The sequence below is a fragment of the Vanessa tameamea genome, chromosome 10 (assembly GCF_037043105.1).
Source record: "Vanessa tameamea isolate UH-Manoa-2023 chromosome 10, ilVanTame1 primary haplotype, whole genome shotgun sequence".
Lineage (NCBI taxonomy): Eukaryota > Metazoa > Arthropoda > Insecta > Lepidoptera > Nymphalidae > Vanessa > Vanessa tameamea.
Window position 1 is genome coordinate 5,436,167 of NC_087318.1, and position 14,556 is coordinate 5,450,722.

Consider the following 14,556-nt stretch of genomic DNA (forward strand, 5'->3'; position numbering starts at 1 on the left):
TGCATTTTACTTTTTATTAAGTTTTTAACTATGAAATAAAACCTTTTCGTAATCCCCTGAAAATTCAATATGGGTATGTATAATAATAATAATAATAACCCCCCCAGGGGACCACCTTGTCGTGGTGGGGGGGCTTAAGGGAAGGTATAAATGGTCATCAAGAACTAAACCATATATACCCTGTTAATAAACGAAACAGGAGATACATAAATTTAATAGCCGCTAATACCTTGGCTATGCCCTTCACAACTAACGGTCCCGAACCCAAAACCCAAATGGAGATGAGTAAAAGAGAATACAATTTACGGCCGCTTCCCGGGGTTCGCCGGGGCGCATCTGGAGCCGATGCTGGATGTTACAGCATGCGAACCATCGGTGGTGAGGAGCTGAGCAGGCGGGCACTCATCAACACAAATGTTACAGCCGATCGCTGTGAGTTGAACAGGCGGACTCACAACGTAGAAGCTACAGCCGACTCCTTGGGCAACGAAACAAATACCCCTTCGACTCGCCCCCAGCATATGACCCAAGCAGAACGCGAAAAGGACTCCGATATGCTTAACGAAATAATTTCAGCTTCACCTTCACCCTTCAATTCATATGAATCACCTAGTTCATCTCCACTTTCATACCAGGTTTCTTCAAGATCAAACATAATTTCACCTATGTCTGTGGATGTTGTGCAGGAGGCACATGCCATTGAACCTACCTCCGCCACAGGCACAAACCGTGCGCGTAAAAGATGGTCAGACGATATGAATAAATTCATCTGGCGCACGTACCTCATTGCCACAAAATTAAACACAAGTAAAATATACCTTGCTCATCTACACCACGAATTTTCACTAAAATTTCCTCAGATGGAGGCATCTAGACAGAGACTAGGTGACCAATGCCGAGCTATAGTCAGAAATAAATTGCTTCCCCAAGAAATATTAGAACAAATAAAACAAGAAGTAACAGAGAGCCTACAACAAACCAACAACCAAGATAGAACACAAAATACTCAAACTAATTTAAGCATGCAAATACACAATAGCCACCAACAAGGTATAAGGCAGAGAAGAAGATGGACCACTGAGTATAATGAAACCATTATTAGAAACTACTACAAAATTACAGAATTAGAAGAAAATAGATCAGCTTACCGTCAACCCCTTCATCAAGCGGTAATCGCAGAACACCCCGAATTATCAGAAGTAAGTGAACAACGAATATCAGATCAGCTTCGAGTTATTTTAAATAACAAAATGATTAGTGATCAAAAACTTAAAGAAATCCGTGAAGAAATATCAAACGATCTTCGTTTGCGTCGTAACCATCTTGAAAATACTTCACAACACTTGACTATACCACAAAATGCGGCACCCGCAGAAAATAACAACCACCCACATATATCACCACAAACACAACCAATACTAGACATCTCTGCCATAGCTGAACAGGACCAAACCACTTATTATCTAGATGTGGAAAAAATTAAAAAACAATACAACATTACATTAGAAAAATTTCAAAACACCAACCCAATTAGCCGTCCCTACATACCAAAACAAAACAGCTCAAGAAAACTAGCCCAAATTATTAATGTCATTAACACCAAAATACTGCCTCAACATATTTCAGTCGAACAAGATTTTGTGACCACTCATACTCTTATTTACTGTGCTGCCTACACAGCAGCTACCTGCAACGGAACTAACATTAAGGACATAACCAGCCAACCTTGCCAACTCCAGAAAAGAGTACCCGCATGGCAGAAAAGGTTACAGAAAAAGATACAGGATCTCAGAAGAGACATCGGAAGACTAACAGAACATATTAACGGTAATAAGACAAATAGGCTTACCTTACTAGTAGAAGCGATAAAAAATAAATACAAAATACACTCTCAACATGAAGAACCTAACTCAAGTAACGAACATTTTCTTGACACCCTCAAACAAAAACTAAATGCCGCATCTAGTAGGCTAAAAAGATATTTAAATTGCACTCTTAGAAAATCACAAAACACACAGTTCTCTAATAATGAGAAAAAGTTTTATAGAATCTTGTCATCTGCCACACAACGCAACACAAGTACAAATACACAAGACATAACACCACCACCAGCCAATGCAATACATACTTTCTGGTCTAGCATATGGAGTGATCCAGTATGTCACAATACAGACGCTGCGTGGCTAGTTACAGATCACGAAGTAATTAATTCTATCGAACCTATGAATTTTGAACATATATCTGTAGAAGTGTTCATGCGAGTACTCAATAAGGCGCACAACTGGAAATCACCTGGTAGCGACCATATACACAACTATTGGTATAAAAAGTTCACATCAACCCATTCATTACTACACAAACACATGAACAATTTCATTCAAACACCAAACTTAATGCCGCACTTCGTTACACAGGGCCTTACCTTCATGATACCAAAAGACACTGACCAACAAAATCCAGCTAAATATCGTCCAATTACTTGCCTGCAAACCATTTACAAAATACTTACAGGATGTATCACTGAACTCCTACACGAACATATTGCCGTTAACAATATTCTTGCTGAAGAACAAAAAGGATGCCGAAAAGGTAGACAAGGTTGCAAAGAACAGCTCGTAATAGACTCAGTAACAATGAAACATGCTATTTCTAAGAAAAAAAATATTAATACCATGTATATAGACTACAGGAAAGCTTTTGACTCCATACCACATAGCTGGCTTCTTTATGTATTACAACACTATAAAATTCACCCACAACTTATTTATTTCCTTGAAAACTCTATGCAAAACTGGAAAACAACTCTTAAAATCACGGGACATGCTAATACTGAAACACCTGACATCTTAATACGACGAGGAATCTTTCAAGGCGACGCCCTTAGCCCACTGTGGTTTTGTCTAGCGCTAAACCCTCTCTCCAATATGCTCCAAAAATCCAATCTCGGCTACATTATTACGACTCCACACAAAGACACCACTCTCACACACCTCATGTACATGGATGATATTAAGTTATACAGTGACACTATACAATCACTACATCACCTTGCAGACATCACCCAAACTTTCTCAAGGGACATACACATGGAATTTGGAATAGATAAGTGTAAAACATTTTCGGTCAAAAATGGAAAAATCGTCCCAAATAGCTACATTTTAGAATCAGGAAATATTATTGAACCTTTAGAAGAAGAAGCTACTTATAAATACTTAGGCTTTCAACAAGCTCGAAATATTAACCAAAAAGAAACAAAAAATAGCCTTAAAACTAAGTTCAAACATCGCCTAAATATCCTTTTCCGATCTCAACTCAACTCCCACAATTTATTTAAAGCAATCAATAGTTACGCAATCCCGGTACTTACATATTCTTTCGGCATAATTAACTGGTCCCAATGTGAGCTCCACAACCTTCAACGTATGATTAATACTACTCTAACTGCCCACCGAAAACACCATCCTAGATCTTGTGTCCAAAGAATGACTCTACCCAGAGGTGAAGGCGGACGAGGCTTAATAGATATAGTCAATCTGCATAACAAGCAAATTACATCCTTGAGACACTACTTCCATCAACGCTCAGTATACTCTCCACTTCATGAAACAGTAACGCTCGCAGACAAACGCTTCACCCCACTAAACCTTAAAGACCGACACCCGCAAAAAAACGAACGGATTACTGACTTGAACGAAAAAACTGCTTTATGGAGACAGAAATCCCTTCATGGAAGACACCACCACGATTTACAGCAATTATATGTTGACAAAGCAGCGTCAAACGCTTGGCTGAGGCGTGGTGAACTGTTTCCTGAAACGGAAGCTTTTATGTTAGCGATCCAGGATCAAGTCATTGACACCCGGAACTACCAGAAGCACATAATACGCACCTCTAATCTTCAATCAGATACATGCCGACACTGTCATTCTAATCCTGAAACCATTCAACATATAACTTCTGCCTGCCGAGCCCTTGCGCAAACTGATTATAAACATCGGCACGACCAAGTGAGCGCTATTATACACCAACATCTCGCACACAAATATAATTTTATAGATAAGAAGATCCCATACTATAAATACAAACCCGACACCATACTAGAAAATAACAGATACAGGATATACTGGGATAGAACCATAATAACAGATAAAACAATACATTTCAATAGACCCGATATCACATTACATGACAAAATTAAAAAAAATGTTTATCTTATTGACATAGCTATCCCTAACACTCACAACATACAGTCGACAATTTCGGAAAAGCTTAGTAAATATCAAGACTTAGCAATAGAACTGAAACGTCAGTGGCGTGCAGACACTATCCATATTGTTCCCATAGTCATCTCATCAACTGGGGTCGTACCCAAAAGCCTACAACGCAGCCTTGACATATTACACATTCCTCATCACACTAATCATTTACTCCAAAAGGCAGTAATCCTCAACACTTGCCGCCTCACCCGCAAGTTCCTTACGACTTCATCCATCTCAACTGCCATTACCTAGCTCCTACTAGCGCTTGGCTACGGCCCGTGTGTGTAGGATTTAGTTACCTCATAAGAGAGAAAAAGTAAAATAACAATATAATAATAATATATTATTGAATAATAGACAATCCTAAATTTTAATTGACAAAAATGACTTTAGGTTTCCTAGTTGCCACATTGCCAACTATTTCAGCTGCCAAATAGTTCGTCCATTTAGAACACTAAATATGTTTTGTTTTTCTTGATACAAGGAAATTGATAAAGATAAAGTTAATTACTTTAAATTGTTTGTACATATATGATAAATTGTAAAATATCATTGTAGTGACGGTGTGACACAGAAATCAATGATAACTAATAACAATACTTGAAGTAAAACAGATTTCGATAATAGATACAAATCAGTCCGTGTTTTTTTAGAAACAACCTGATCTGATATAACAATTAACATGTTTTGAAAATAAAAAGTGATTAAATGATGAGTAATGTTTATCAGCCGAATTCTTATGTCAATAAACTAAAATTAAAAATATACGTATAATTATGATTTAATATATGATGTGGTAGGGTATATATATTCTACCACCAATCAGCAATACTCTGTATTGTTGTGTTCCAAATTGAAGGGTCTGTGAGCCAGTGCAACAACAAGCACAAGGGACATAATATCTTAGCTGCCAAGATTGGTGGCGCAATGCAGATGTAAGGAAAGGTATTAGATTTTAGATTTAAAACGCAGGGACATAGCGGTTTGTATTGTCTAATGACTGAAAAACTGTGAACGTTGTAAGGCATTCTGTAGTATATTTAGTATCAGCATTGCACCCGTGCGAAGCCGGGGTGGGTCGCTAGTATACTATAAAATCTAGGGTTTGCAAGTGATGATTCTTTGGTACATAGTTCCAGAAATTGGACCTCGTTGATAATTGGAGCAAAGTTGGGGCACGTGTCAAATAAATAATTTTGTTGACGTTTAGTACCTATTTTCGCCGTAATCTGTCTCAGATTCCCAAAGTTCTCGTGTCTGTTTTGTAAATTGTGAAGAATCATTCACAAGCAATACAATAAATGAATTATCATATAGGTCAAAGATAATTTTATTGATGTAATTAATTAGCCTAGTTAAGATTTGAAGGTAATCGGTAATTGGAATTTCTCAAAACACAGTAGACTAAATGTAGAACATTCGTAATCATAACGTTCTACAATGTTCCGGCCTCCGGGTAATTATTTTGTTTATGCAATATGTTAGTAGGTAATCCATTTTGGTTAATTTTTTTATTATCACAGTCACAAGTGAAAATTTTAGACAACAAATTCATACCAAAAGTGATTTCAGATTACTACTTATGCAAAATTACATTTCTTTAATAATTGCGATACCGTTATTTTAAAACAGGCTTAGACTCCTAGTGTATCTATAGTTTTGTACATTATGTTTTGTTTTTAAGTAGGTATTTTAATTTATTTTGATTGGATATAATATAAGTTTTATTATTTGATAAATTAATAACAATGGATAGAACCTATCTACAGGTAACAATATCGTACCTAGGTACTAGTACCTACTACTGAATGTTGCAAATCACAATAATATAAAACTCCTTTAACGTTGTAGAAATGATAGCATTTATCATAACTGACACAAATTATTTGTAACCTGTGGAACAAAAATAATGTTGATAATTAGGTACGAGTCCAATTTCCATTCGAACTCGGGCAAGTAGCACTAAATTGTCATTCTATTGTCAGGTAATCATCACCAAAGTTTAAATTTAACCACATGTGAATTTCCGTCTACGCATTACAGTAGGTTAATGGAATAGGAATTTGATCCTGTGGCGCCCGCTGAAAAGACGGAGAGGGTACCGCTGGTTTTTTAGTGGGTATTCCAGTATACTTTGCGCAGTCCTGGGCACCGGTGAGTCCCACATACCTCCCCACTTTTCTGGCAGAAACGTGTAACGCGTTTTTCCAGCAAGAAAAAATAAAATAAAAGTTAATGGAATAGGTCTAAATATTCTCCTCAAGCAGAGACAAGGCTTATGCATAGTTACCAGTAGTAAGATATTTACTGGCTCTTTTTAATTTTAGGTAGGGAGACATACTCGATGGTCAAGTTGACATAAATATTTAGGAATGTTCTAATCTTTAAAATTTAATCTGTTCACAAATTCTCTAAGCAGCAGTGTAGAGAAGTGTAGGTCTTTTAAAAAAAAAATAACTATCAAATGTTTTATTCATAAATTATATATTAGGTATATAATTCATTTTTCTGTTGAAGCAGAATATATGTATGTATGTATATATATGAGGTACCTATACAACCGTATTTTATGTTCTTCATACCTGTATTTCAGAAATTTCATCTGTGAATAGTGTGATACTGATTGAAACGGCAATCGAAATAAATGGTCGAGCAAAGTAAACTACTAGTACGAATGAAAAAGCAATGAAAATCGAAGGATAAATACGATTAAGTATACCTATGTACTACAGCAGTAATGTCACACGTGTAAGTAGGTAAATATTTATAGAACATTAGGTAAGGTACTTGTTTTGATTGATATTTTGTTCAGATACTTAGGCTTAGTTTAGTTTATTAAATGTCCTCAAATTATAATCGTCAAGTAAAAATTAACAATATTCTCTATAAGAGTTGATATATTTTATAATATAGAATCTGTTAAATAATAGAAATGTCGATTTTCATAAATATTTATTCAAAACGATTTCACGAGACATGCGTTCTGTATGGAACAAACGTAGCTTTTTAACATTAAGTAAACAATGCACTCAAATCTGACCAATGGCAGTAAAAACAACCGAACAATACTGTACGGTAACGCACGCTGCGCGAGCGCGGGGGCGGGCCTATCAACGCCACGCCCCACAAGCCCCGCCTATAAAGCTCTCACCGCGTGATTTATGGATACATTTTTTTAAACAATACATAATAATATAAATCTGTCGCGTTTACTTTCTTTGTGAGAGAGATTCCATCTTACCCGGTGACTTGTGTTCGTGTGGGTTCGTCCATCTTCGTACTTCGTATTTTAATCGATACAATAGTGCCTTGTAATGCGACTTCACCGCATGGAATTTCATATATTATGTAATAATGGCGACATATTATGTTCCTTTTTCTCTAAGAGGTTACAAAAAATTGTCTCTTTAATAAGATACAAAAATCGTTAGCGAGATAGGTAAAGCTACTTAAGAAAATTTTGGACTAGATATTTGCTTAATTTTAATTTATTTTCCTTATTAACATTTTACCGACTCAAACTAACGCGACTATTTCTTTGTGTGTGTATATTATTATATTCAATAGCTACCATTGTTTTAATTACAAAACTTGATAGATACCTACCTATAAATTTACAATACCTACAACTCTAGGTACGTATTTGTTTTCTCTGGTATTATGATATGATATGTTTTGGAAATGAGGGTTTTAAACAACCTTTCCATAGTTCTTACTTCAGTTATTATTAATCTACTTGTATTTTAGTTTAGTTTTTGTATGGTGAGTGAGCCAGCGTAATTTTTGTTACGAGTACACCTTATATGTTTCAAAATTGGCAGCACATTAACAGTATAATAAACAGTTTAAGATATCATATATTTTGGATACAGATAATCAATTAGAACCCTAAGAACGTATTTATAAAAAAATATAAAAAACTGTTAGTAGTCCTAATTATAAATAATAAAAGGAAATAGTTGTAAATAAATAGAAAACCCATTGAATATAAAACAATCTAATTTTACACACACACTGAAAGTTACATACACTGGAAATCTGAATATCAAAAAGTGAGAAACATGCACAAAATATATTGACACTCTAACAGACAGCCGCACACTCATATGTAAGTGGATAATGTTTACTTACTCGTACAGTAGCCGATAACTAGCTATACCTCTATAGGTATTTAATATTTTATTGTAATAAAACTGAACGTTGATAGCTTAAGTAGGTAAGTGAGTTCGTTATGAGTTGGAAGTTTAACAACGCAGTATTGTAATGTCAAATAAGAAATCTTTACTTATTGAGTAACAAGAATGATGAACATGAATGAACTGACAATGAACAAATTACTTACTATATCGGATGAATTAATTTAACCTAGATTATAATATCTAGGAATATTTTATACACGAAACGTAAAAAGCTAGGTACCTATTGTGCTATAGATGTGATACCCATTCTAAGTAACTTCAAGAAAACGATTAAATTTTGGTCCAAAAAAAAAAAATGGTTAAATTTCGACCATTTAGTAGGCATATTTATTTAGGCAAGTATAAACCTATTTTTTTATTTTATTTATTTAACAACATCTACGGGCTCACAGTTTTTTGTGCCTTTTTTACATTCTACTTTTATATATTTTTGCGTTTTATTATTTTATTTTATTACTGAACATCAGCTTCGCTGGACCTTTTCTTGGAAGACGTTACGTAGGTAAGTATATTATGCAATAATTTTTAGTCCAAATGGTTCATATAATGGTAGTGCAATGTTCCATTGTCGAAAACATGTTTTCAGGTTTGGGAAAAATTGCGGCAAAATCTTTGCTGTTTGTAGTAGCATGTCTTTTGGTTTAAACAACCCGTCCAGAGAAGCATCCAAGATTCGAGAAAAAGGAGAAATGTGTCAGTGAAGTGGCACATAAATTTCAAGTAACTTAGCCGTTGAATTGATCATAAATTAATAGGATAAAATAAAGGTTGATGACAATGAACAGCGACATCTCACCTAAACAAAAGAAAATAAGTACTTATACCTGTGTCGATATACAAATAGATTGGATTATAAATTGGCTTCGTAAAACATTCCCAATGTCATAAATTTATTTAATTTCATACTTTTAATAATTAATTGACTTTAAATACCTAAACTGTACTTTTTTTGTTATTTCTATACATTATATCTTAACATTGTTAGAAGGTCATTTAGATGATTTTCAATACTCAGCAGCTAAGTCAAACTAAACTAAGCAAATTTTTTATCATTTTATGGAAAAAAAACAAACAACTAATTATAACATTATGTATTTGTTTCTTTTATATTTTATTTTGTTATTAGTGTATAGTTTTAAGTCTATAAGTGTTGACAACGAATACCGATGTACGGATAAATCCAATAGGGTTTTTGTTTTGATTGGATTGGACTGATCCAGTAGGTACAGTATAAATAAAATGTATATTCACTTAAAATAAATAAATAAATATTTGTAAATGATCCATTGAGACTTTCGAACCATATTTGCATATTTTGGATAATACAATTGGACCCTGATAACAATTTAAAAACTTAATGCAATGATGTTTTTAATGCCTACTCATCTATCTGATAAAATATTTTTGTACGGCTGAGGTTGGAACACCATGGTGGTGTACCATAAGCAAAATTGCGGATTGAACCCAAGCAAGTTCCTTTGAGTTTTCAGATGATTAATTATTTTTTTGTTATTCATCAGGTGTTCGGCGTTGAAGGAAAAACTTGATCATTTGTCCACTAACCGGTATTGGAGTAGCGTGATGATTTCAGCTCCTAACCTTCCCAAGAGGAGAATTTAATAATACATAATAAACATAAATAATAATATCTGAAATGATAATCATTTGTAATGCAATGAATTGCAAAGAAGCTAAATTAAAAAAAAAACCTTTTTTTTTTTTATAATATAGCAAGGCGTGCTCGCTGGCTCAGTAACAAATATTAAAAAATCCTTACATCGACAACACACCAATCTTGCTAACTGAGATTTTATGTCCCCTGTGCGTGTAGTTACACTGGCTTACTCAGTCAAACTGGAACAGAACAATACTCCGAATTGCTGTTTGGCAGTAGAACACCTAACGTACTACCCACCCAGACGGGCTTGCACAAATCCCTACTACCAAGAGAAATTATTTATTTTTATAAAACTATAAACATTATGAAGACGATACTTACACGAAGTACCTACTGATACTATGGGTATTTAATGTCAATATTGTCAATCAATTTTATTAAAATTATCAACGTACGTTCAATTTCTTAAGTTTTGCGGTATTTCCATATTAATTAATTAAAATCACAGATTTCTGCTTAGATTTCTTAGTATTGCTCTCGATATTAAATTAACTTGATATTCAGATGATAAAAATCAGGTTTTCAATTGCATTAAGTGTATTTTGTCATCAAAATATCTGTAAATTTATTCGTTATCTACGAATATTGATATTTAATTAAGAGCATTTAAAAAAACAACTATTAATAAGGAAATGTACATTAAAATCAATGTAACCGATGTCCTGTCTCAATCAATGCTTGGAATCGAGGTTCTTATGAACATTTCAAATTATACTTTAACGCAATAAGATTAAGATATACTTTACTTTGTACTAAGATACGCTTATATGTAACAGAAAATGTCGATGACCTATACACACCTGGCGTAACCGCAATGCCACAAGTTCTATATTAATGTCTGTATGTATGTCCTTATGATAGATAAACGTCGTAACAATGACTAAGTACTTATAATACTTAAATCAACTAACTCGGTTTTGATATTTATTTCGATTAAGTGATTTCAAAAGAATTGATTATTTCCATATTTTTTAAATTATTATTTCAGCTATTCAAATAGATTGAAAATTTAATAACTGTTTAGATGGTACAAGTACTATTTTGTAATTACTAAAATTAGGAAACAAATTTCGATTATTGTAAGAAAAACTAACTTTATATATATAAATAAATTAATTTAATTTAACCAATAATTTATCCGTAATCCATAAAAAAATATCAATGAGGTATAATTATATCAATATTAGCTGCTCTTTCTGACTTCGTCTGGGAAAATAATAATTTGATTTACTGCCCGATCGCATCGCCACCTACCGAATCCAACCTAAACTGAAATACATACAATAAAAAAAACATCCAAATTGTCCACGTCCTCCCCTTGGGAAGACATTAGTTACTCTCGTACGTACTCTCTGATACTAATTGTAGTTGTTAATCTATCGAACGAAATATACTTAGTTAAATATAATTGTTACAGAGCAGACAATGCAGCAATATGGACTAACCTAAAAAAGTCGATTTACTTAATGAATAGATAGATAGATAATTTTTATATTTAATTCAAAATAATTAAACATGGCGTATTTCTACTACAGATCATCCATGACATGATATTGCATAAATACCTACTTCAGTTGCCCGTCCAGTTTAAAAAGCTAAATTCACTGCTTTGTAAAAAATTAATCAACTGTTACAGATTTAAATACATTAATTAATTATATGCCGTACATGTCAATTTTATAAGATGCGAATTAAATAAGAGAAGCTGAAATATGCTTCATGCGTCCAGTTGTTACAAGATTTGATTGTTTGATTATATGATTTAATTTGCAAATAACGAATTAACTTATATACGAAATATTTCATATTACACAATGTATTTATATTATGTTATATGATATTATATGCACAAAATTTCCCATGCTATGAAAATTAAAATACACGTGAGCAGATCAGATCACCTTCAGTTATTTATTCCACAATTTTCGCCATATCGTTGTGTTCAAGTTCTCTTAACTGAATTTCGGTTATTATGGTCATCTCAAAGACTTTGGGTAGGTACTATCCACTCATCAGATATGCTACTGCCAAACACAAATACTTATTGTTGTGTCCTGGTTTAAAGGATGAATGAGCCAGTGCAACTACATGCAAAAGGGACATGACATCTTAGTTCCCAAGGTTGGTGTCGTATTGGCGATGTAAGGAATGTTTAATATTTCCTACAGAGCCAATATTGGCTATTGTGTTCACATACACCTGGGGCTAATTGCACATCCAACTGTATTATAAAAAAGTGCAAGAGATAAAATATGTAATTAGTGTATTCGGGAATAAAGGAGCGTACTCTATTCCCAAACCCTAAGGACGGCTACCTCATACAACCAGCAACGACTTCTGGGTCTTTGCCACTTTCCTAACTCCGAGCTGCTACTCCGAAATTCTCGACAAAAAAACCCAATAGATTATTCATTTGGCCCGTCTTGGAAATTGAAAGCAGTGCCTTGGATCAGTTTTTTAAGCTAGTCCTTACACTACAAAGTCGACTGAACACATATATATATACATACATACAATCGAATTTTGAGAATCCTATTTTGGTTAGGATTATATTAATTATCTTTTGAAGTTTATGGAATTAAATGAAACATTTACAAGAAAACTTTAACTTTGATGAAAATATTCAATCAAATTTTTGTACAACTTTGTCGGAAAGGAATATTTTATATAAATTAATTAACAATTTTTAAAAAATAAGGGTTGCATAGTAAGTTAGGATAAGTTTATTTTTTAAATGGATTTGAGTTTGAGTTTGTAGATTATTAACATAATTCCATAACTTTTTTAAAGAATAAGAAATATATTACGTAAAAACGTCTAGCAATCAAATACGAATTGGTAACTGTTTGTATATCGAAAACATGTACCAATATATTTATCATCGCGTAAAAAATTTTAGAAACGACAAATTTTGACTAATTATTTTATAACAAGTTAAATTAATTTTTTTCACAGATCACTTTGACGGCTTCTTTATGGGACCAAATATCGGATAATGAATGTATAAAATTGTAATAAAACACGTTATAAACTCCTTTTTTAATGAATTCGACATTCGCATATACGTAATTATACTTTCTAATAGATATAATCAGTGGACCATAATTAGATGTTTGCAAAAATAAGTTTTTAATGTAAAGTAATTTTATTTGATTTTTTTAAAGACTTTGTTAAAAAATATATTGATTCTTTGGTTTTGAATAAGGAACGGTATTACATATGACCCTCTAGACGGAGAGTTACAATCATCTTTTGCATCGTAATTATAAGAAGTTAGTAATTTTCAATGATCTATTTTTCCACTTTTTCTTTCGATGTTTAAATAACGATCAATGATAGGTGAAAAAATTCAATAACTTAATTGTAGAACGTAATAAGAGCAACGATAAGGTTTAATATCACAATTGCGTCATGGTCTCATGGCGGGGAGTTGTGAGGTATAAACAAAAAACCATTTCATGATGACGGAGGAAGCTTGTAGGATGTATTTGTTGAAAATTCCAAGTTAAACTTCTTTAAGTTTCACTTGCATTTTGGAATGTACGTTATTACTATACTATGTGTAATTGAGGACTATAGGAAGATATCTACTTATTCTTTCACCTTACTTATAGTAAGTACCCCAAACATATTCTGTGTATAAATGCCTACAAATTTTATATATGTACCTACACTTCCGCTAGAACTAATTATTGTTTTGAAATTTAAATTTAAGAATTACGAAATAAAAATAATAACACAAGGTTATTTTCTATTTTATATACAAAATTTACTTAAATTCAATCAATTTGAATGAATTAACTGATGGCAATGAATAAAATGTTTTGCTACTGCTATGCCTGGTAGCAAATCATTATTGTTTATTGCGAAATAAAACTTAGGTAGTGAATTTCCAACGATAATCCTGCCTCACAAAATCAAAGCTACGAATAGTAAACTGCTGAATTAGAAACATTTTTAAAAGTAAAATAATTGATCATAGATCTGCTTCCTTTCAATATTTTTAAGTAGGTATACATAATATATAACGTAATCATAATTATGCATAACGACGTAAATGGTAATATTTTTATTTAAAAGTAAATATTGTTCGTTATAAATACGTATTAAAGCCTAGTGCATTTTGGTAAACTTTTTTCAACGTCCATATTCAATTAGTTAATCCCTATAATTTTCACCTTTTTATATTGCCTTATGTCAAAATTATTTAAAGAATCGTATTCAAATAACATTAAAAAAAACATTGGGAAGCAAAGAACCCTTCAATTAAAACGTCACGTCTAAAAAGTATAGCAGATGTTGTAAAAAAAGAACAGGTAGCATTCGTACGTTAGAATCAGGTGCGCGATCCGAGGCTCCACGGCGCTCTGACGGGCGGCGCACGCGCAAGCAGGTGCCGCCTATGGAGGGGAGCACCTTA

At 33.1% G+C, this 14,556-nt stretch overlaps 1 protein-coding gene across 1 annotated transcript; it reads left to right on the forward strand.

Moving 5' to 3' along the window:
* Positions 1-236: 236 nt before the first annotated feature.
* Positions 237-4,511, forward strand: LOC113393371 (uncharacterized). Its single transcript, XM_064216006.1, has one exon. It carries the CDS (start codon positions 237-239, stop codon positions 4,509-4,511), a length of 4,275 nt encoding a protein of 1,424 aa, XP_064072076.1.
* The last annotated feature ends 10,045 nt before the right edge of the window (positions 4,512-14,556 follow it).